This window comes from Eschscholzia californica, unplaced genomic scaffold (assembly GCF_041429995.1).
Source record: "Eschscholzia californica isolate CP2 unplaced genomic scaffold, dmEscCali1.0.p SCAF_3, whole genome shotgun sequence".
Classification (NCBI taxonomy): domain Eukaryota; kingdom Viridiplantae; phylum Streptophyta; class Magnoliopsida; order Ranunculales; family Papaveraceae; genus Eschscholzia; species Eschscholzia californica.
The window spans coordinates 55,245,280-55,270,308 of NW_028238420.1; the positions used below are offsets into that span (position 1 = coordinate 55,245,280).

Below are 25,029 nucleotides of genomic sequence, written 5' to 3' on the forward strand. Positions count from 1 at the left end.
AAAGCAGGAATTATACTAAAAAAAACGAATATGCTTGCAACAAAAAAATAAAAAACGAATATGCTTGCAACAAAAAAAATAAAAAAAAAATAAATATGGATATTTTCAGCCCAACTGAATATTTGTATCGCTTCCTCTCCATCCAGCCGCTCCATTACCGATAATACTGCAAGCGAAGTATGCTACGAGAGTACCTTTGGTGTGCTTAGTAGGATATCTAATTTGGATTTGTTAAAATCCAATTTATTCAAAAGAAGTCAATTACAGTAGCATTTCTTAAACAACATGGGTTCAGGAAAATCGATAATAATTAGGTGATGATAAAGATTAAAGATATTTTTATCTAACTACAGTCACATCATCTTAGAGATCCAAATTGAGCTTTACATTAGAGCATCTCAGTGCAAGACATTTTTACTTTGTCCAGTCCAAACCCGCCTGCTAAGTTCATTGGTCTCTGATATACGCTACCCGACAAATTTGAGGTACCCATAGGTGCCCAAGTCTGACCCGATTCCCACCCTTAGGGGGTCACCTACAATCAAATCGGATTCATTTTTAGGACAAACGTGTGTGATACTTATAGGTTTGTAAGACGGCATCAACCTACCGTCAATGGATAGCAACGTGACACAACAATACAAGGCAAGAGTCATTGATCGTGATTGTATCTTTGTGATAACGACTCCAATCTGGAAAGCTGATCTTGGTCGTTATTTCCGCAGAATCACCATTCTCTTAGGCAGAGCAAAACTTAGGTGTCGAGCTCACTTCTGCAAGTCTCTCTTCTCTGTCTCTCTGGTTAGGGCAAGGCTCAAGGGCAGAGCTTACTCGAATCCACCTCTCTTCTTGCCTCTATACTATGAAAGAGTTCAAGGTGCCTAGGAGATTTGTACTTACCTCTATAGTCTATACAACCTTTTTGGTGTGAGTAGACTCAGGTGGCAGAGCTCAGGTGTGAGTACGGATGAAGTTCGCACGTGCCGCTCAAGCCAATTTGTTGACATCTTAACTTGGTCAAAGTTGATTAACTATTGGCTCAGCAGTATGAATCTTTAAAAAATGACAAATAACAAATCTAGAACACAATAAAAATGGTATCGATATGTTCAGAAGTGGTGATCCAACAAAAATCCTATAGAAAATGGAATTACATCTCTCAAAGTTCACACCAAGGAGACAACATGAAATAATGTCCTAAACCTAACTGTTCTTATTATTCTCAGCAATGAATGGTTACTTGGAAATAACAATGACAGATTTTAACTCATGGATTTAGGAAAATCCGAAGAAATTAAATGATGGTAAGGAAACTCAAGCATCAACGGCTGGTTCAGGGTCGGTTGCAGGCTCACTGTCATTTGTCTCCGGTTTCAACGACTCCTCAGAAGTTCCATTCTCTGTTACTTCTTTTTTCGGAGAATCCGCTTTTTTTGTTTCAGTTGTAGCTGGTGATGCCGCATCTTTGCCTTCCGTTACATTTTTGGTATCTTTTGCATCTTTTTCATTTTTGGCATCTTTGGCATCTTTTCCGTTCTTGGCGTCTTTGGCATCTTTTCCGTCCTTGGTGGCTTCAGGTGGTGGTGGAATCATATGAGGTGGTGGAGTGTGTTTCAGCTTCACAAGGACTTGACGCATCCTTGCAAGATCTGTAGGTTTTCCAGGTTTTGGGCCTTGAACGACAACGATTGATGGCTTCTTGTCTGGGTCTTTCTTTCCTCTTCTCTTCTCGATATTTGGAACTTCGTGAGGAATGAGCTCTGCTATCGCCTTCCAGTATTGTTTATCCGCAGTTTTGTGGAACTTCTCTTGGTTAGCCAAGTACAGCTGTTTCAAGTGAAAACCCCAATGAGACAATATGGACAAAACGGACCACATGGTAAAAGCTCATTATTATTACCTTCTCTCTTTCTCTGTTGTTGGTTTTGTTCGTCTCACAGTTGAGTTTCCTCTTCTCATAGAAAGATCGCTTATATTCTTCAGCTTCCTCGATGATTTGGTTTCGCATCTCCTTCTCTCTTTTCTCCTTCTCTTCGAGATGAATGGCATTTTGTCTGCATTATCGGAAATATTGTTGCTATCAAGGGGCAAAGTTATATGATATTACACGTAGTTACTAGTCAATGACGAAGTAAGTATATCGATGCTCAGATGGATCTGATTGTTTTATTCCTCTAGATAGTTAAAATCATAGACCTAGAGCGCAATCAACACTTTCATGTATTGCATACTTCTACACTTCATGCAATGCAGAAAGAACAGTGACTAAAAACTTAAAGATGGCATTCATGTATCCTCGTATATGTATCGTACTTCTAAAAAAGATAACAAATTTTGGGTTAAAAAGATTTATCTGCTACCCTAAGATAGACTATAGATTTTAAAACTGAAATGAAGTCATGGTCCTTGTATATTATATAATGATCTCCCCAATTTCAATCAAGCATTCAAAAAGCGAACATTATACCAACTAGAAGTAGATCATTCTAGAGCTGAATTAATATTCCCATTTCAGTTAAACAATAATAAGAATTGATTAGATCTGTGGGTTCTTTTCTTGAAACGGAACAGGACTTCTAATATATGTTATAGGTAGAAAGCATGGAGGTTTTCGAATTACATGCATTCAGCCTCTAATGATGGTTATGCTTTGCTAACACCAAAACTATCTCGAGAACGATATATGCCACAGACACTTTTAATAATAGTCTCTAAAGTTTCCCATTCAACAAAGCCATAGATTATTACCACATTATTGACGAATCTCTTGTGCTCACAACAGTAGTTAGCTTATTAAGAGAAACCAAAGCTAAAGCCTGATGGGAAGGTATTACTCATTAAATAGTATACACCAACTTGACATTAGATTAAGTGCAAAAATATCCTTAGGATGAATCACCGCACTAGTTTAACAGATCTAGAAATTAACCATGGGTTCCATGCAGGACTCTCGCAAATTATAGCAAACATACACAAGCGAACGAAAGAACAGGATTTATGTAAGGTAACAAATTGATCAGTAAAATTTGGATTTGAACATACAAGTCTTCAGCTGTATATTGAATGGGAAAGAACAAAATAACACCCTAAATGCACGGTAAGATCAAACTTCGATTTATACAGCAGCTATCCAAATTTTACATCCTCGCAACTATTCATTCATCCCACAATAGCAAAATCATTCACAACTACCAAATTCCCTCAATTAGGTCAACCAAAGCATGGATTCACAAATTTTTCGGTCCCCATTATAAGATTAGAAAGGTAAAGGTATATGCATGCTTAATTCATTAACAGATCTAAATGATGAGCCAAATAACTCGAACCAACTTACAATTTAAAGAACATTTTCCCTCAAAAATACCTCATTAGAGTAATTCATTCAATTAACATTTCCCATTAATGGGCATTGCTAGGTTTCCTCTTTCTGTTTGACAATGTTAGTAAGTTTCCACTCAAATTTCTATAAGATCATTTCAGAAGAAGTTGTTTTCTTTCTTTACAAGATTTAGTTTTGGTCAAGAAGAAAGAGATAAAAACATCAAAGTACCAAATGAAAACCTAGATCTTAGCTTGAATTGGTTCAAAAGATGAGAGATATAATTTTAGATCCAAAAAATGAAAAGAATCATAATAAGAAACTTACCGTCGCCATTCCCGAAGAACAAACCCTTCTTCAGGTTGCATTTCAGTATGAGCTGGAAGAACAGGACCATCAGAGGAGCTAAAAATACCATCAACATCTTCACCAAGATCATAAGCCTTTCCATTACCATTAGATTCAGGCATTTGAAAAGGAGAAGGTGAGGAGGAATGATGATCATCAGGATTAATGGAATCATGATTAGCTGAGCTAAAACCATAGATCTCAGGTGAAGGTGGAGCAATTGAGTCAAGTGTATGAGAAACATGATGAACTGAAACATCATCATCACCAGATGGAAATAATCCACCTCCATTTTCATTGTAATCAAACGGTTGTGGTGGTAGTGGTGGTGGTGGAGGAGGTTGATTATCATCAGGTAAATAGATTGGATCTACTTTTGAATCTTCATCATCATCATCGTGAGGGGGGAAATTAGAGTAAGATTCATAACGTTGAGAAGGAAGACGAGGATCATAACCTATATAACTATCATCATCAAATGGTCTAGCTGAACCTCTTAATTCTTCTCCATCATTACTGAATGTATCAAACGACGACATTTTTTGCCTTCTCTCTCTCTAGAAAGTGATGGCAATCTCTTTCTCTCTCTAACTAGTATGTGTTTGGTTTATGACAGACAGGTTTATGATCCGATTTTAAGAAGGAGAAATGAGATATAAGTGGTGGCTTGAACGTGTTTAAATACTAACCCAAGGAATCATTAAATAAATGGAGTGGAAGAACTATTCAATATTCATCATCATCAAATTACAAAAATCATTCTTCCACTTACTATTTTAAGGACAGGGAAATGTTATAGACACCTTCGGGTTTTACCCGCTACAGTCACAAACTCTCTGTCTGAACTTTTACTTTTGTACACTCATTTTTCACGTACACGCATTCGGTTAAAAATAAAGTGAAATGTGAGTGTGATAAATAATAATGGAGAAAGATGCTAAATCCGGCCAATATTCCGATTGAATTCCAGCAGGGGTACTTGGACGGGCCTAGCATCACGGCTCAATAAAAATGATAACTGTATGTCAAATTTTTCATTAGAAGATCCATAATAAATTAGATGCTAAATTAATCTCCAGTACGTTTAAGATAGTATGGTAAATGACACGTAGCGGTCGTTGACTAGCAGGTTGGATTATGACCTTATCATTTTTATTTTAACACTTTCTTGAATAGTTCTCACTTTCATTTCCTTGTTAATTTGTAATTCTAAAATGATATTATGATACTTTACTAGTTCTCATTTTTTATTTATGATTATTTTTTCTTCTTGAAGTCTCTTCCACAGTGCAGGCCTGCAGGGTATGGCAAATCAATTTCACATTGCTTGCCAGTTAGCTGACTTTCTGTTAGCATATCAATTTGACATAGTTGTGGTGTCTATTTCCTTTCACTAATTGGGAAACCAACTACTATTTCACTTTGCTTGCATTACAAATCTAGGGTTGTATAACATCTAACATCAACAGAAGTTGGTTGAATAACTATAAGTAATCATGGAAACAAAAACTTATCAATAGAAACAGAAGAAATTCATAAGGACTATTGTTGATTCAAAAATAGCAGTGCATAAGGACTATTTAATGGTTAAAAACAAGTACATTCTCAACTTCTCCTCTAGATTAGGTGAGCTGTAACTAAAACCAATCTAAGTGGTTGTCGAACGTGTTGAAGATAATATAAAATTAAACTGCAGAAGAAGCCTTTACCATCCAAATGACAAAGGGTTATGCAGATGTAGCTCATGACAATGTCGATTTTGTTCTTGATTTTATCTTCCAAGCCAAAACCCAACGAGTACAGAGATTTGCTCATGGCTTGAGCTCCGTGAGCCCATCATCTAGTCTCCATGAACACCAAGAATGAGCTTGTCATCGCCCAGACTCCAGACACTCCGAACACTGTGGGACTATTACAGGCTATAACACATTGTTTGAATGCTTCTATGTGTGTATTTCCTTAACACCCGTTCCATGCTTGAATCCACAGTCCCGTCTCCCTTGGCCACTAGATTTTCTTCAACATTTAGGAGAAAAACATTAAGAAGAAAAAACTGGAAAACAATATTTTAACCCATCTTAGCTTTGCCATACATTTCCAAGTGATGGCATCTTCATTTAGATATGCCCGTCTTGTGAAAGACGAGATCGTGGATAACAAATGTAGGATAGATCTATCAACTGAACCCGGTCATAGACTCCATTAAAAGAAATATTACACCATCAAGATGACTATCATAACATATTTTTATTTTGACATGTGTGTCATGATGCAGCTTCAACTTTGTCTATGATCAATAATCAAAATCCAAGACTCTCACCCTTCCATCATTCAATGGTTTTATCAAGCATAGTTTCTCAGCGTACTATTCAAGGTTGGTCATGCCATTCCAGGATAAGCAGCTCCTGCAACCACTAATGCGGTTAGAAATTTGGCCACAAATGCAATTACCATTCTAGTTAATTGAAGACGCGAACAAGGGCTCCTTAATCATTTAACCCTTTGGGTCATGTGGGCATGTTAAAAGCTATTTTGAAACGTTCCAACTATAGAAGAATGGGAGGTATCCGAGCCCGAGTTAGATCCAGCTACAAGAAGAGGGTTTCTAATTTTGCAACATGGACAAGATATCAGATATGATGTCTCAAAGAGACCTTCCTTTCCAATTAGACCAACACATCCACAAATTTTTGTCCCATCCTTGCAACTATTTAACTGGAAGGGCAATTTAACTGTCTTGCGCGTCGGAGAGGTTTCTGAGTTCCTTGCAGATTTCTCCCCTAAATCGTAAGGAGCAAAGCGGTATTTTCAACGTAGCAGTCTCAACCCCTTAACTGATTCCAAGAAGACAATTTTTGACATCAACAAGTACTTCATGTAATTTATATGTTGAATCCTTCAAATTTGTTCGTACACCCCATTAATTTTTTGCTTCAGCGCAGTCATGCTCTTTTTTATCGGTGCTTCATCATCATCGATAAAAACTCAACATCTTTGCAAGCAAGATTTCTTCATGAATCTTTAACTCGCGAAATGAATCTGAACTTTTTTTTAAAAGAAAATAAATTTTTTTGCAAATTTTAGAAAAAAAAATAGGCAACGAAGAAAATATAGAGAGAACAATAAAAAAACAAAAGTTAAAATACGATTTTCTTCTTAAAAGGGTCGCCATGTTAATACTAGGTGTCTTTTTAAGAAGAAGAAAAAAGGAAGTTGTGTTGCGTACGAAACGATGACTTGCTCACTTCCTCTCACAACCAGCTATGTCCCCAAAAATTTACAAAAAGCAATTTAGGAAGAGTTTTAAGTACTCCCTCAGTCCCGATTCCACAAAACAAGAAAAACAATGTATATCACAATTATATATACCACTTTATACTCTTCCAATTTCATTATCAAGGGAAGAGGATTAACACTTGATTCACCTGTAATATGGAAACAAAAGTTTTATCAAGTACAAAATATTGTATTGTCTGAATTAAAAAATTTCAATACCTCCTATAAGCATCTAGTAATATCTTGATTCTTGCATAGACTAATCCAAATGCAAATTCAACTACCTATAAAATATAGGGTGTCTCACCATATACTATCTCACTTAAAAATTCGACTCCCAAATGATCGTACGGCCAATCCAACCTCCTTAGCAAATCCAACGGCTGCAGTTACCTCTCTACTCACTCTACCAAACGCATCACATCGACCAAGTGGTGGAAAAAACAGCCAAGCACCGGTTACTATTACAAAACTAACTGTCAACGGTCCGGAAACCACCGGATGCAACCTCCACCTGCCGTTAACTAATTTCTTCACAAGAATCTCAATAGCCACACAAACCCCTTGAACTAGGAAAAAACACGTGACTTCCCACGTAGGAGTCACGTGAGAGAAGTAATAAAATATCAACTCGTGCATTAAACCTGATACAACAAATGTGGCTAAAACAGCTAGAAGTGGAGCCCACTTTCTACTACCAAATACAACCGTATAAAAATACAGTACTGGATCGTATACCGTAGGTCTTAGAATATTTGGTACCATTAAATTCCATCTTTTCCCCCAAAAATCTTGTAATGAAGTAGAAAGAAATGGCTCATTAAACTGTGGCTCAAGCTGAACATTTAGTAAAATTGAAGCCATGGCTCCAATTATGGCTAATAGTAATTCTAAACTAAGGTAAAGAAAACAACAATAGTAAATATACATAAGTTTTGGGTTAATTTTATCTTTTTGTTCATAACCCAAACATATTAAAGCTAAAATTAACCCTTTGATGGCAAAATTAAGAGATGAAGATTTTGAGTTAGGGGTTTTAAGAGATGGGTTTTGTTTAATTTTGATTGGAAGACAAGAATTTGAGATGAATTTCAAGAATGAGATTAATGGGTTTGCTGAAGAAGAAGAAGAAGAAGAAGATAAAGGGCCTTTTCCAAATGAGAAGAGGATGAGATTGAAGTTAGCTAACCATGGAAGGAAGAAACCAGTAATTCCTCCTAAAGAGATGGTAGTGAGATTCAATGGAAGGATTATGAAGAAGTAGAAGATTGGGAGGAGAGATAAAAATCTGAATTTTCCTTTTGGGAGTTTAGATGGGATGAAGTAACAATAAGATAAGGATATGAAAGCTAAGATCCATACCTTTATGAAGTTCTTGATCTCATTTTGATTATCCTCCATTGATGAATTTCAATGTCTTTCTCTCTCTAGATCTTTGTCTTTTTCTCTACTAGTTCTTAGTATTAGTTTGTAGGTTTATTTTCTTCCTACTTAGGGCATATGGGGTGTGCTCCGTTTGGGCATTGTTTATTGAAAAACAGAAGCAAATCACAAAGATTGGATTGATTAAATTGGAATTTGTAGACCACTTAAATGTTGCTTCTCCCTCTGTATCAAAAAGGAAAGTGATCATTTTACAAAGTGATAAATCATTATCACTTTTCCAATTTTAAAAAGTTAAAAGTTTAATTCCTTTTTCCATTAATTTCAAGATTTCTAATGTGAAGTGCAAAATTTAACATTTGGTTTGTGTCTTTAATTTTGGGGATGTGAAATTTGAATTGGACTTCAATTTAGATTTCTCATGTATGTTTTTTATGTACGAGCTATCTCCAATGCAACACTCAACAAAAACTCAATTAATCTAATGTGTCAAGTGTGAATTGAGTTTCTCTTTCCTATGTGCCACTATTGAGATACTCAATTCAAAATTCTTCTCCAATGCAACACTAAAAAAAACTCAATATTTACTTTAGATTTACTCTTGTTTCTTATTTTTAATATATAAAACGATGATGTGGACCAATTGAAATACAACAATAAATGTTGAGATACTCAAAAGAAAACTCAATTGTTGAGTTTTCGTTTGAGTATCTCAATATTTATGGTTGCCACATCATATTGAGTTTCTAGTTGAGTGTTGCATTGGAGAGTGTTTTTTGTTAAAAACTCAAATAATCCTATGTGTCAAATTGAGTTTTTTAAGTTGAGTGTTGCATTGGAGATGCTCTTAGGTTGAATGTTTGATGGAGTGTAATTACATCATGGATGTCCCTCGTGACATGGCTGACAACTTGGAAGCCCTGTATGAAATTTCACTCAGAGCTCTTTTGTACAAGAAAAATAAAAACAAAAACAATTTTTCACAAAGAAATAATACTGTAAACAAGAATGAATTGTTTCAGTATAAATAAGACATTAAATTGTGAATCAATTGAAACTTATTTGTATCACGTTGTTAAGTGATTGGTTTAACATTTTTTTCCATAATAAAGTTTCTACTGTTGGTAGACCTTTTTGTTCTATTGATCGTTATTTTGAAATTTAAGGGAAGTAAGTTGTTATAATAAGGTCTTAACATTTAGTAAAAAAAATCTTGAAAAGAATCAATGGAAATATTCACATTGGAGTTTATATATATATATATATATGTGATAATGAGGTTTTAGATAGACATATTTACCCAATAGAAAGAATGAGAGGTTCGAGAGTGAAGACCACTCTTCCTGACATCATCTCCCCCTTTCAAGCGGCTTATGTTCCTGGTCGCCAAATCACGGACAACATAATCATGAGCCAGGAAATTGCACATTCCTTCAAAAACAAGAGAGGATCGAAGGGCTTTTTTGCTTTAAAGCTAGATATGTCTAAAGCCTTCGATCGGGTTGAATGGAAATATCTGGAGGAAATCATGGAAAACCTGGGGTACGACAACCATTGGATCAACCTGATTCATTCCTGCATTTCCTCTTCTACCATGGCGGTCCTCATAAATGGTCGACCGGGCCCGTCCTTCAACGTTTCCAGAGGATTAAGACAAGGCGATCCTCTATCCCCCTTCCTGTTCGCCCTAGCCATGGAAGGTCTAAGCCGCCTGCTGGACTCCCCGGATAGCCCTCATAAATTCACTGGCTTCACAGTCCCCCGCTCATCCTTCACGATCAATCATTTACTTTTCGCAGATGACTGCATCATCTTTGGGCGTAACACCCTCGATAATATCAACAACCTCATTAAGATTCTTTCATTATTTGGCTCGGAATCCGGACAAATTATAAACTACCACAAATCTACTATCTTCTTCTCCAAAAACACCCATCCCAAATTCAAGCGATTGATCACCAAATCACTCAAAGTGCACCAGGCCTCCTCCCTTGATAAATACTTGGGCACAAAGTTGTTCATCGGTGCTAAAAAAACCCTTGCTTTCGAGTCACTTATAGATCAAATCCAGCACAAGCTCTCGAAATGGCAAACCAACCTCCTCTCGCAAGCTGGCCGCACGGTAGTCATTTCGGCTATCGCGGCCGCAGTTCCCCGATATCAGATGCAATGCTTCGCCATTCCGAAAGGCGTTAGCAACCGCATAGAGACCATTCAACGGTCGTTCTGGTGGGGAAAAAAGAAATCCATCCACACTATCAACTGGGCAGCCATCTGCCGCCCTCGCAAAGCTGGAGGTCTCGGCCTTCGTAATCCACGCCTTGATAACGATGCTTTCCTATGCAAACTGGGATGGCGACTTCTCAAGTTTCCTAACGCCCCTTGGGCCAAACTCCTTCAAGCTAAATACTTTCCAAAAACAGCCAAACCATCTACTCCTAAGCAGAACCACTCATGGTTTTGGAAATCATTGGCAGTCCCTCTCAGTAAAACCTCCCAACTTACCTTCTGGGATGTCAACAAAGGAACCAACATTAGAATCTGGGAGCACTTCTGGATCCCTAATCACAAACCGCCTATCACCAACCTCCATAACTGTCCCTTCACTACAGTCAATCAATTGATGTCTAACAATGTTTGGAATGAGAACTTGATCCAGCAGTTCTTCAATGAGGAAATCAGCAAGGCTATTTTGAGTATCAACCTTCATCCGTGCGCGGAGGACACAATGGTTTGGAATCTCACCCCCTCAGGTAAATTCACCATTAAATCTATGTACAACTATATGATTTCTAACAATCAGGAAATAGAAACCATCGATTGGACGTTTATCTGGAACATAAGAACCATCCCTCGAATTAAACTCTTCTTTTGGAAGTGTTGCACTACTAGTCTCCCAGTCAGAGATAAAATTGGAAAATATATCGGAAACAACTACAAATGTACTTTCTGTGAGGAACGAGAAACTTTAGCACATGTCCTTTTGCACTGCAATTTCGCGAGAGCTGTGTGGTTCCATTTCCATGTACGAACTGACGGCTTAGCCTCAGTCCTAGAATGGATCAACAGTTGGCCTTCCCTTGATGATCACACAGTGGAGCTTTTTGGCAAAATTATGTGGTTCCTCTGGAAAGCTAGATGCGACAACTGCTTCGGCAAAAATGTCAGCACGCCCAAGCAAGTGATAAGGAAGATTCAATGCTATTCAACTCGCGTTCAGGAACCACTCAAAACCAAACGGGAGGCATCTCATCCGACCTGGCAACCCCCACCACCACCCTATCATAAAATCAATGTGGACGCATCCTTTGGGAAATACACAGACCCGGCAGGCATAGGCTGCATTATTCACGATCCAAAGGGAGCCTTTGTCATTGCTAAAGCAGAACCCATCAGGGGACAGACGGCAGAGGAATGCGAAAGCGTGGCGATTCTGAAGGCAGTCCAATGGGCTCAGGAACTTAACCTTGACTACATTATCATCGAAAGTGATAATATCAATCTAATCCACCACATTCAAGATAGTACCAACGACATCAACTGGCAATCTGTCCAACATATGGGGCAACTCAAAGAACTCTGCACCACATTTCAGCACATCCAATTCCATTACAGCCCGAGAAAGACAAACATTCTGGCCGACGCACTAGCTAAGTGGGGGAGGAAAGAAAAGATCCAGCGAACGTGGTCTTCGATAGCTACCATGAGACACGATTTGAAGTTGTAATTTGTGTTCTTTTCTTTTGCTCGTTCTTTTCAACAAAAAAAAAAAAAGATTCCATAATGTCTTAATTGCAGTGCAAATACTATGCCACTTAAATTATCAAAATATAAAAATATAGACTATAAAAGTGGACATGATAGAGAAGAGGCTCAGAATATTTTAGTGTGCCCATTTACTAAAAAAGAAGAATAAAAAGGCTTATGATTGGGTTTGAATCTAGATCCTTACACATTGGACGCAAACACCACATTAGAGGAGGTGCTCCTCTCATGAATCATGATATAAACTCTATGGCATATTTTTGAGAATTGGGTCCTTGTGGGGGGTCCTATGCGGGTGCACTGCCAACGCTCCCCACTAGACGACCGCGGATGCCCCTGTCTGTGGAAGAACCAAATTAAGAAGTCCACATTCCACACTGATGCAGGGGCACCCGGCGTGGAGACTATTTCCATGACCGAACCCGGTCATGGACCAACCGGCCAGAGAGAGTAGATTTAAGGAGTCCTTATTTTAGTATGATTATTAGATAAATTAGGTTTAGGAAATTATGCTATTTTAATATTTCCAATAATTGGAAAGGTCCAGATTTAAGTCTAGTTATTTAGGCAGTTGCAGTATTTTAATTATTTAGGAAGTCTAATTCAAGTCTATCTAGGAAAGTCCAGAATCCTATAAAAGGATATCTAGTTTGTCTATTATTCTCAGATTGAAGAGAAAACCCCTTTGAAGTTTAATAAAGTTTAGTATTTTCGAGTTATTTCATCTTTATTTTATCGTTCTTGTTAAGTTTATTCGTCTTCTTTAATTCCGCTGCGTTTCTACATCATGTGGTATTCAGAGCCACCAAAGTTTTGGGCTAATGATTCTGGAATTTTTTTCCAGATCAATTAAATCAGTTTCAATCTTATTCTATTTCTCGACAAGATTATAATCAATCAGATTATACTCATCAATGGATAACGAATCGATGCTTATGCGCATCATGTTCGTATGCATATCGAGATTCATACTATTATCATTGGAATCCGGGAGAAGTCGTACGAGAAAATTCATCACAACCTCCATCTTTTTATTATCCCACCACAACCGAAACACCACCACCTCCGTACTCTAATTATACACTACAACCTTCTCCTTATCAATATCAACCTACGCCACCACTACCGGTATGTTATACACCATCACCGCCATCTTATTACTACCCAACACCAGAATCACCACCACCACCACCTCCGTACCCTTATTATTCACCACTTTCGCACACTTGCCACTCACCACAACCACCAACATTAACACTTTGGCAGCAACCTACCTCGTTGTTCGAAGAAAAAATTATTCATGATAAAAAGAAAGAGGATGATTCGTTGAAGGTGGATTCGATAAAAATATCCAATGAACAAGCTCTCAAATCGTTTGACACTTTGGACAAACTATTCTCTTCTAATACACCACAATCTCTTCAATTACAAACGATTATTCTTCGAGATATGGGTTATGATACTGTCGTACAAGAGGATAATTCCATTGAAGAAGAAGAAGATGAAGGCAAAGAAGATTACAAAGAGTGTGAAAAAGATGAATCTTTCTCCGAAGTAGAAGAAGAAAAAGTCGAAGATAAAGGAAGAAAAGACGAGGTTGGTTCTAAACGAGAAACTGTAACAAAGCTCCTCGTTTCGTTTTGCGAAGAGGAGTTCAATTTTGATAAATCATCTTCTAAAATACTTCAAAAACAGCAACAGCAACAGCTCCAGCAACAGCAACAGCAACAGCAACGGCAACAGCAAACCCAACAGCAACAGCGACAGCGACAGCAACAACACTACAATCATCACCCGTATTCATCACCTCTCATACAACCATATTCACTGCCAACACCTATCATACCTAACACCACGATCTTCCCACCCACTCAACTTTACCAAGCTCCCACGATAACCACCCTAGTTCAACCAAACCGTTCCCAACCCACCTACTACCGACCCATCGAAACTCCACCCCATTACACACCGGAATACCCAGACCCTCTTAGGCCTTACTCGTTTTCCCAATCATCAAAGCTAACTACCCCATCTCGTTTGTTGAGTGACACGGATACGGTGTTAGATAACACGTCTCAAAACGTTATGAATTCTTTGAAAAACATTGATGATGTTGGTGAATCCCAAAACTCCTCTTTCATCCCTAGTCCAGTTGCTTTCAATCACGATGATAACTTACAATCCGAAGAACAAAAGTTATTGACCATCGATGAAAGTGTTTCTGCTGAGTTTTCTCATGGAATTGATTCTGCTCTTTTTATTGGTGTATTTGATCGTGATTATGTTCGTCCGATTTCTTTTTGTGATGATTCTCAAGGATATTCATACTTTTCTTACCTACATCAAATTAAACATAAAGCAGCTCCTCAGACCAAGATGAAAGGTGAGGCCATGCAAAATATATCAAGACGTACGGTTCTTCAAATTATACGGTGGTTTGCACTTTTTTTTGGCTCTTCTCGTGAGGATACCACTGCCGACGTTCTCTTTGATATTTTCGAAGGCTTAGTTGAGTACTTTACAGTATTACAAGTGAATACTCATAACAGTACTCAGATTGTTGCGAGTTCTAATAATTTTCATACTTTTACTTGGGAACCTTGTGATTCGTTTGTTTTTCTTTCTCTACACTTTCATTCTTCGTATGATGGTCCAAACGTCGTTACGAGTATTCCATTTATTATTGATAGAAGAAAGGCAAGAACCGTGATGGATTTGAAGATGAATTTCAAGGTTAAAGTTTTCATAGCGCACAATATAGCATTTCCAGTCTTCTTCATCAAACTACAAGATGATGGAAGATGTCGGAATTTATTGGATGTTCACTCACTACTGTCGATTTTGCGTAAATCTTCGCATTACGGGTTTCAGTTTGTCGTTGGTGACTTGGTCCCTTTCTCTATCCATCGGATTTCACACGCCGTTCGTGCAAAGTGGGAATTACGAATCGCCCTGACAGAGTTCATCGTATGTGGGTGTATCGATTTATTTTCTTCGGCAATTCGGTTCGGGACGAACCTCGTGGGAGAAGGGGAAGCTGATGCAGGGGCACCCGGCGTGGAGACTATTTCCATGACCGAACCCGGTCATGGACCAACCGGCCAGAGAGAGTTGATTTAAGGAGTCCTTATTTTAGTATGATTATTAGATAAATTAGGTTTAGGAAATTATGCTATTTTAATATTTCCAATAATTGGAAAGGTCCAGATTTGAGTCTAGTTATTTAGGCAGTTGCAGTATTTTAATTATTTAGGAAGTCTAATTCAAGTCTATCTAGGAAAGTCCAGAATCCTATAAAAGGATATCTAGTTTGTCTATTATTCTCAGATTGAAGAGAAAACCCCTTTGAAGTTTAATAAAGTTTAGTATTTTCGAGTTATTTCATCTTTATTTTATCGTTCTTGTTAAGTTTATTCGTCTTCTTTAATTCCGCTGCGTTTCTACATCACACACTCTCTGTCCAGTCCAAGTGTAATACTATGTGAGAGAAGGCATGGTCACGTAAGCACGTCGGGAGTTGTTGTAGGTGGGTGATTTGGGGAAATAAGAAAATATCTAGGGTACAAAGTTTTGGGTGAAAACAAATTTTTTTGACACATTTTGTTTCTTTCGAACACTTCAACCTTTCAAGTTCTTCTTCCACAACTAAAATTCTGGAGACCCGCCACCGAGTTCGTCTCTTCTTTCTCTGAGAGAGAGAGAGGAGAGAGAGAGAGAGAGGAGAGAGAGAAAGATGAGGGAGATAGAGAGAACGAGAAGAGGGAGGGTGTGGTTGGGTATATTTTTTTGGGGTTTTGCACCCTTAATTTTGCACCTCTGGTACTTCCCCCCCCCCCCCCCCCCCCCCCACCACTATCATTTTTGTATCCATTATTGAAGGGTGAGCTTACTTTATCTATTACACAAGGGGGTATGCTCAATTACTCAGGAGGTAAAATCCAAAAAAGCATCAATTTTCAGCAATCAAATTGGATTATAGCCACCAACCTTCTCCTTTTCGATAGTATAGCGGAAGAAAATAAATTAGTGGAGATGAATAGAGAGGAAGAAGATGTAGTCATCGTTGGTGCTGGTATAGCTGGGCTTGCCACTTCTCTCGGACTACACAGGTTACTATTCTCATCCATGTTTATGCCAAAATCTTCACTTGTTTGAACAATTGCATACAGAGAAATCATTCTCTTCGACCTAATTTTGCAGAAGAAATCAAGAAGCTTGCTGAGTTATCCTTGTTAGGGTTTAGAAGCTCAAATCAAGAAGATTGAGTTATTTTTGTTAGGGTTTAGAAGCTCAGTAGGATTATATTGGATAATTGAGTTTTAACTAGAATTATCTTTGACTATGAATCCACTTCGGTTTGGATGGATGTGTATCTTTCCTTTCCACTAGAGAAAACAAGTTTTGACTTTTGCCATTTCACGATTCCTAGCTGAAAATAGTTGTAATTGGGAATAATAAATGTTAAGTTGGTACTCGGATCTCTTTGGTACGTGGTACTGGTATCGCTACGCGATTCGCTATTATGTGAGTTTCGGGTACGCTGGGGGCATACCTCTACGGTACACACTTTTTATTGCGATATATTATGGGCTATTTTCTTAAATAATGTATACTCGTTATGATGCACCTATAATAGATATGTGTACTCAATGGCCACATTAATTTAGTTTTAGATTAATAAAGCAAATAAACACATAAACGACCTTAGTTATAATTGTAACAAATCTAAACTGGTGTTTAAGTTGTTTGAAAATAAGCAATGACCCGAAATTTGGTATTTGCAGGTTGGGGATTAGAAGTTTGGTATTGGAATCATGGGAGAATTTGAGGGCAACGGGCTTTGCATTTACAACATGGACTAATGCTTGGAAAGCTATGGATGCTCTTGGCGTTGGAGATTCCCTTAGACGACAACATAACCAGCTTCAAGGGTATGTATATATGGAATTTCTTTGAACAACAGAGCCAAAATTTTACCCATTTAGAAAGAAAAACACACTTGAGAGGTCATATGAAGAATTCCACATTGACTAAGGTTCACAGAGATGATAGAACTGCATAAATTAGTCGCAACTTCGACTTGGTATGTCAACTACTAAGTTAGTTCGACGCCGAAATATCACACACTTGTCGTATCATTACTATTAAAGTACTTAGTTGGTTCCCTTATATGAACTTATTTGAACTACAGGTTAGTGGCTACCTCTACAGTAACTGGAATTTCTACCTCACAACTCTCATTTACAAACACCCCAGGGAAATTGTGAGTATTATATGCTTCCCGTATTAATGATAAATGACAGTTCTTGATCTTTTTATATTTGATTTCTGCTTGGAATTTGAAATCGCCGAGACTACTTCATCAAGAATTACTTCTGCTACCTATTTAATGGTCTCCATCCTGGATTTTCCTGGGCCTGTGTGGGTCTGAATAAGTGACCAGATAGATCAACCTATGGGTTCCTCATAATTTTGTTCCACGAACCCTAGATGCAAGTATGCAGCAGTTATTATGATATAAATCTTAAGCATCTTGGGCGGTAAATCTCGGAAATAATCAAAGAAGTAGCTCAATTAGTTTGGCCATGGGTCTACTCCTCATGTATCACTATTTCAAACCTTCCCAGACACTAATAGGCAGACTGTTTGATCAGGTTTGACCCTCTTCCCACCCTACCTCCTAAAAGAAACTCAAAAACAATTTGATTAAAGAATTTAAGAACTTTTTCGCTAATGGGGCACGTATTAAAACCCAAATAGACTAGTCTCCTTCCTTTCTCTTATATGATGATTCTAAGACGGATTTGGGTTGGGTTGAGGTGAATGATGCAGTAGGAAACATGAAGTTCGGTGTTTGGGAAGGAAAGTATTGCTTGAAGCCCTCGCAAATGAACTTCCAAGTGACACCATCAGGTTCAGCTCTAAGGTTGTTTCAATTCAAGAAGAGGGTTACTCTAAATTGGTTCATCTGGCCGATGGCTCCGTCATCAAGGCCAAGGTAAAAAATAAAAATATTTGTAAAATTTTCTACTAAATATTGATACTTGTACAGGTGCCAGTATTCTGAATTAGTACAACGTTTTGGACAGGGTAAGTCAAAATATGGACATGACCATACACTTACCGTTTCTTGTTGTAGGTCGTTTATATTATCTACATTTTTCTTTTCGATCATACAAAAGATTGACATGATGTGGTGTTTTGGTAGTAGAAGACTAGCACAGTTGTGGAAGAAACATAATATATAGCATTTCGCATTATATCCATGTATTTGAGTACTAAGGTTCCACAAAAATACCCTAGCATCTGACATGGCCAAAATACTAAAAAACCAATTTGGTTTATGTTGGATTGGTTTTTAGTAGAATTTTAAACCATCCAATTATTGAAATCAAGTATCTAGATTATTGCCAATACCTATTATTCCAGATCCATAACCCTTCCACTTCTTGACGTGATTTCAGGTGCTAATTGGGTGTGATGGAGTGAACTCAGTGATAGCAAAATGGCTAGGTCTTCAAGAGCCTGCTTTCACCGGACGAGCAACAATCCGTGGGCATGCCTTATTCGAGGAGGAAGAAGGCCATAGCTTTGGTACAACATTCTTGCAATTCTTTGGTGATGGTTGTCGCTCAGGTTTTCAACCTCTTGACAGAAACACCATGTATTGGTTTTTCACACACGCTCCATCTACCCTTACAAGTAAGTCGGTATGCGTCCACTCGTTATAACTCTTAATTTTTCTATGATAACTTTGACAAGATCAAATGTTTTAAGATGGTACAATTTTTTTTTTGTGAATTTTTTTTTACGGTTATGACCATGAGTAGGCCTTTCGACCATTTTTTATGTGTGTATTCTATTTGTTGTGCACACAGTTATGCACTTATATACTGCAAACTTATGTTGTTTTGTGTACTCTTATGGTTTTTCCCCCTACTAATCCTTGCCATACTTTGATTCATACAGATGAAAGTATTGACAATGACCCAGCAAAGATGAAGCAATTTGTGTTGAAAAAGCTTGGAAAAGCACCTGAAGAAGTGAAGGAAGTACTAGAAAAAACTGATCCAGAATGTATTACTAGCTCTCCCTTAAGATTTAGATGGCCATTCAATATATTATTTGGAAAAATCAACAAGGGGAATGTTTGTGTAGCAGGGGATGCCTTGCACCCAATGACACCTGATATTGGTCAAGGCGGTTGTGCTGCATTAGAAGACGGTGTCGTTCTGGCAAGGTGCCTCGGTCAAGCTTTGTTAATGGCAAAGAAAACAGGACAAACATTATCAGACGAGGAAGAAGAATATAGGAGGATTAAGATGGGTTTGGATAATTTCTCTAAAGAGAGAAAATGGAGAAGCTTTGATCTCATTAGTACATCTTATATTGTGGGAGTGATTCAACAGGGAAGTGGAAAGATAATTAAAATTATCAGAGACATAATTTCACCATACTTGGCTGGTATTCTACTTAAGAGGGCCGAGTATGATTGTGGTGATCTTAACATTTGAGGGATTGATGTTTTCTTTGTTGAAGAACTATTTTTGAAGAAAAAGAGAAGGTTAAAGGGCAATGATCGGACCTGAGGGTATTCACGGTAGCACTAACCCACTCCGAAACCATGCACTGGTAAAAGATGATTGAGGGAACAAATCGGTAATCGCTCTCTTGAATTTGGTTTCAGATTGTCTGAGGCAATATTTGGAGGCTAGGTGGAGAGCTCAAATTTAGAAGCCTTGTGGGTAGGCTTGCAGAACCTTACTAATGAGCTTGGGACTTGGGTAAGCAAAGGCATAGACAACATTTGTAATTGATGGGACTACAGAATCAATCACCAACGGTCAATGACCCATGACTAGAAATATTCCATCTTTTCTCTACTAAAAAGTTTGAACGAGGATTGCAATCTTAGGGTGTGAATTTTTTAAGACGATTTTTACCATAATTATCTTTTTCTAGAGTCCTCGACCAAGGAAACATTAATATCTAGTGTCTGCGCACACTTTATTTGACACATATTTCTTAAAGAGCCGTGATTAAATGAGAGATTGGGAATCTTTATCACAATAACCAATTAAATGAATCAAACACCCACCAAATGTTAAACCAAACAAAAGAAATTATAGGTTGGGCTGGATTGTTTTTTGCTCTCCCTTGTATCGTCGTTTTGTTCTCTCGTTCTCTCTCTGTCTCTCTGACTTTACGGAGTTAATTATTGTAGACATATAGGAAGTTAATTGTTCTAGACAACAACCCTTGGTTGGATTGATAAGGAGTTTGATCTTCTCTTTTAAAAGTTAAGGATTCGAGACACGCTGACAATTAAAAAATAATAATTAATTGTTATAACGTGTAACACACGAAAAGAGAAAGAGAAAAAAAAAAAAACACAATAATTGAAGAGTGAGTGGAAATTATGTGGTGGATTGATGTGTTATCATAGTGGAATGAGGGGTATTACCATTTGGAATTTTAGTTTGGCATATCATCACCCAAATGGATATTAGTGGCATAGATAGATAGGATCGTAGGACACCATCTAGAACCGTGTATTTTTTTTATAATAATGTCTTAAAGAGAATCAAGAACTTTACCACCTGACAATACATGAACTTTTTTTTTGTTGAAAGACCCAATATATGAACTTTTTTGTTGTTTTTGAAAACCCAATATATGAACTTGCACTCCTTAGTAAAAAAAAAGGCAAGACAAACAATGTGTTAATCATGTTCAAAAGGAAAAAAGAAGCTATTAATTTCATGGTTGATGCAAAGTTAAAGATAACAATCAACTAGTAATGGAGTTTAGCCTCTATTTTCGATTGACGCTAAAATATGACAAGTTTCTTTTTTTTTTTTTTTTGTTGAAAATGATAAGTTTCTTTCGTGGCTATAATATTGAGATGGTCTTCATTTCCTATTTCTCATATATTGATAAAAAAATTATTAAACTTTACCTCTCTTAAATTACTTTTTTATGGCTTTTTTCTTCGTTACTTTTTTTATTTTTGCTTCTCTATTTTTGTTTAGTCCCTTACGTTTCCTTATAGGGTGCTTCTAAAGGCACCGAGCCAAAAAACTGTTAGCATCCAAAAAATTTATTGACTCGGGTCAATGGTCATTGACCCAAGGTCTCTATAAGCACCGTTTTTAATGTGGGTGACGTTCACCTTCATTTGTTTCTTCCATCTTCTTCGTTTGCTTCTTCCATCTTCAGGCTGTAATTGATATCATTAAAACTTTGCAAATTGAAGGGATTGATTACTTTGTGTAAATCCAGACAGTTTTTAGGATGTTGAAAGTGATAACCGGTGGTCCTTAGCAGTTGGCTAACATTAGTTGCCTTGATAATTTGAAGCTCTGGTTTGGAATTTTTCAACAACTACTCCATTCTCTCTCACTAGATTCAAACCAAAATAAAGCATAGTATTGTATGAGGATTGAAACAAAAAATTAAGCATAGTATTGTATGAGGATTGAAACAGAAATAAAGCATAGTAAAACCACAATGAACACGTTAGCTGGTTTTAGACCTCTAAAGAAACCCTAAAAAGTACTAATAAAAGAAAAAAAAAAGGCCTATTAAACCTATCTTAAATGATCAAAGATTGAAGTAGCATATCCATATGTAATATTTTAATGGAGAAAGATATTAATATATGTAGTATTGGGTAAAGAGGAGTTTCCTGTTTCAGTAAGATTGACAGATAAAATTTATTAGTCATTCTTACTGGATTGGAACTCCTCTACACCCAATACCACATAGTTAAATATCTTTCTCCATTACTAGTCTTTTCTTTTTCTCCCTAGAGTAGCTCTCTCTGAAAACCTCTTTGTTTTTCTCCAAGTGGTCTTGGGATTTCTGGTTGGTTTTGTGAGAGATGGATGGAAGGGTTAGGGTTAACTGAGAAGGGACCGGTGCCTACATAGTTAGTTGGTGCTAATAGAGAAAATAGTGGTTGGATCTGGTGCTAACAGAGATGGATGCTAACGAAAAACATGTAAGCTTAAGCAGAATAATTAGAAAAAAAAATGCAAGAGACAACAATTTTATAAAGATCAATTCAAAAAAAAATTATAAAGGTAAAATCTGACTGTTTAGTCAATGCATAAGAAATTGAATGAGTGCATTATCTCGATATCTATCCTATACCATGAGATATTGGTCATACTATATGCATGGATCTCCGAAATCTGAAAAACTGTAAGATCAAATTTTCCCACTAACAATATTATACTAAAATATAATTATTTAAAAAGGTACAAACTAAATCAGCTCTAGTGCATGAACAAGCAACATTTGATTTAAGAGGCAAAATCAGATTTGCCTTTTTCATCTCAAATTAATAAATTAAAAACAGATTTGACTTAAAGTGTGATCGATCTTCTCTTAGTTTTCGTTAATAAATATACACCTATTACTCTATTTTTTTCATATCCCTTATAATCTAAATTGCAGGGTTGTTTAGTAGAAGGAAGTTAATTAATGGAGATGAATAGAGAAGACGAAGATATAGTCATTGTGGGTGCTGGTATAGCTGGGCTTGCAACCTCTCTTGGACTACATAGGTTAGTCGTTTGAATGTATATCGAATTTCAACCGATATGGGGCTGGTTGCCTGAAAAGCAGGCCAAATCCGACGTGGGCGGATAGATTTCCCCCCCACCCACCAAAAGAGGTTGGGGAAATCCGACCAGGGTCGAATTTGGGCCAGCTTTTTTGGCTTACTTTTAATCCAAATCTAATATATAGTTATGTGTAATTTATTTCTAGTGTAAAATGGGAAATATGTTGTTGTTGTTGTTGTTTATGTTTTCTCCTATACGAAAGGTCATATGTTTTATCATTTTAGGGATAATTTTTTTGGTATTTGTAGGTTAGGATTAAGAAGTTTGGTGTTGGAATCATGGGAGAATTTGAGAACAACAGGATTTGCATTCATCACATGGACTAATGCTTGGAAAGCATTGGATGCCCTTGGTATTGGAGATTCCCTTAGACAACAACATGACCTCCTTCGAGGGTATGCCTACAAATTCCTTTCGACAACTTAACTAAGGACGCTTTCTCTTTTCATATTCTCAACTTAACTGAATGAAGATACTAAGATAGTACTTCAACACCAGCGGAGCCTAGCTCGCTTAGTCTATTCGTCACTCGCTCATAGACAAATGTTATTAAGTTCGAAGCTAACATACTTAGTAAGGTTCCCTAACATGAATTGATGTGTGTACTACAGATTAATGGCTATCTCTACCATAAGTGGAAATCTTACCTCACAACTCTCATTTACAAACACCCCATCAAAACTGTGAGTATTTATCTGTCTCTTCTCGTGTTAAGACGATCAAAGAGTTAATCGAATTCTATTCTCGCTATTGTAATAGTTTCTTTTTCATTCCGTTCCTGTTATCTTAACTGATAAGATACTGAGATGAGAATGGGTTTGAGGTGAATGAAGGGGAGGGAGACATGAAGTTCGTTGTTTGGATAGAACAGTATTGCTTGAAGCCCTTGCTAATGAACTCCCAACTGACACCATAAGGTTCAACTCTAAGGTTGTCTCAATTGAGGAAGAGGGTTTTTCCAAATTGATTAAGCTGTCCGACGGTTCCGTCATCAAGACTAAGGTAAAACACAAAAAGTCGTAGAATAACAAATAACACATTTTAAACCATCAAATAATTATATTCATACATAGAAAACTTTACACCACTCAGGTGTTGATTGGATGTGATGGAGTGAACTCCGTAGTAGCGAAATGGTTAGGTCTACAAGTGCCTGACTTCACAGGACGGGCAACAATTAGGGGTCGGGCGTTATTCCACGAAGAAGAAGGTCATGGCATTGGGACAACTTTCTTGCAATTATTTGGTGACGGTTGTCGTTCGGGTTTCATCCCTCTAGGCAAAAAGACCATTTATTGGTTCTTCACACATACTCCATCCACCTTTCCTAGTAAGTCATTGTACAACCAATCTTCATATCTTTAGACTTGCAATTCTAAACCATTTTTTTGAAAGGTCAGAACACTTTTAAGGAGTATGACTCTCTGTCTCGAATCCTTAACCTAGAGGGTGGAAACCAACTTGGTAGCTACTCCACCAAAAGGTTGTTTGACATAAACCCTAAGCTAATTAACATAGACCCAAAATACTTTACATTGACATCCTCGAGATTATTTTTATCTTTTTACTTGACTCCCACTAATTCTTGCAATTATTTGCTGCACGCAGATAACAAGATTGGAAGTGACCCAACAAAATTGAAGCAATTTGTGTTAGACAATCTTGGGAAAGCACCAAAAGAAGTAAAGGATATAATAGAGAAGACTGATCCAGACAGTATTATTAGCTCTCCTTTGAGATGCAGATGGCCATTTAATGTTTTATTTGGACAAACCAACAAGGGTAATGTTTGTGTGGCAGGGGATGCCCTACATCCCTCGCCACCTGATATCGGTCAAGGTGGTTGTGCCGCATTAGAAGATGGTGTCGTTCTTGCAAGGTGCCTAGGTGAAGCTTTATTAATGGCAAAAAAACAAGATCAAGTATTATCAAACAAGAAAGAAGAAGATGAATATAAGATGATTGAGAGGGGTCTGGATAAGTTTTCTAGACAGAGAAAATGGAGAAGTTTTGATCTCATTTCTACAGCTTATATTGTGGGAGTTATACAGCAGGGCAGTGGAAAGGTGACTAAGATTATCAGAGACATTTTTTCAGCATATTTGGCGCGAATTCTGCTTAAGAGGGCAGATTATGACTGCAGTGATCTGAACATTTGAATGATATAATCCATTCCTTAAAAGTTAGAACGGGCACATTAAAATTCGAATAATGTTATTGTAGCATCCAGTAGTTTCCAATTTTCATGTTTTTATATCCGATTTCATTTCACGGACTGCAATCTAATTTGGATCTCAAGCATAGGAA

The 25,029-nt window shown here is 37.3% G+C and overlaps 2 protein-coding genes and 1 pseudogene across 5 annotated transcripts; 1 reads left to right on the forward strand and 2 right to left on the reverse strand.

Annotated features, from left to right (window-relative positions):
• Positions 1-1,079: 1,079 nt before the first annotated feature.
• LOC147552044 (clathrin light chain 1-like) lies at positions 1,080-4,488 on the reverse strand. The gene is made up of 3 exons (XM_086670183.1): positions 3,647-4,488; positions 1,901-2,054; positions 1,080-1,827 (listed from the first exon to the last, which is right to left on the reverse strand). Exons 1-3 carry the CDS (start codon positions 4,204-4,206, stop codon positions 1,315-1,317), a joined length of 1,227 nt encoding a protein of 408 aa, XP_086526309.1. The 5' UTR covers positions 4,207-4,488; the 3' UTR covers positions 1,080-1,314.
• Positions 4,489-5,706: 1,218 nt separating this feature from the next.
• On the reverse strand, positions 5,707-8,636 carry LOC147552045 (putative long-chain-alcohol O-fatty-acyltransferase 5 pseudogene; annotated as a pseudogene). The gene is made up of 3 exons (XR_015238933.1): positions 7,251-8,636; positions 6,401-7,092; positions 5,707-6,167 (listed from the first exon to the last, which is right to left on the reverse strand). The product of XR_015238933.1 is annotated as a putative long-chain-alcohol O-fatty-acyltransferase 5 pseudogene (transcript).
• A 7,306-nt stretch (positions 8,637-15,942) lies between these two features.
• On the forward strand, positions 15,943-25,023 carry LOC147552046 (monooxygenase 2-like). Of its 3 annotated transcripts, XM_086667461.1 has the most exons (7): positions 16,123-16,200; positions 22,553-22,662; positions 22,971-23,117; positions 23,334-23,405; positions 23,556-23,724; positions 23,815-24,052; positions 24,331-25,023. In XM_086667461.1, the coding sequence occupies exons 2-7, from the start codon at positions 22,580-22,582 to the stop codon at positions 24,879-24,881; spliced, it is 1,260 nt and encodes a 419-aa protein (XP_086523587.1). In that variant the 5' UTR covers positions 16,123-16,200; positions 22,553-22,579; the 3' UTR covers positions 24,882-25,023. The 3 variants fall into 3 exon arrangements, with proteins under 3 accessions (XP_086523586.1, XP_086523585.1, XP_086523587.1); XM_086667460.1 differs by lacking the exons at positions 22,553-22,662; positions 22,971-23,117; positions 23,334-23,405; ... (1 more) ...; positions 23,815-24,052; positions 24,331-25,023 and adding exons at positions 16,876-17,022; positions 17,283-17,354; positions 17,924-18,089; positions 18,556-18,793; positions 19,061-20,214 and having other exon boundaries at positions 15,943-16,650; XM_086667459.1 differs by lacking the exons at positions 22,553-22,662; positions 22,971-23,117; positions 23,334-23,405; ... (1 more) ...; positions 23,815-24,052; positions 24,331-25,023 and adding exons at positions 16,876-17,022; positions 17,283-17,354; positions 17,924-18,089; positions 18,556-18,793; positions 19,061-20,214 and having other exon boundaries at positions 15,949-16,200.
• Positions 25,024-25,029: the final 6 nt, after the last annotated feature.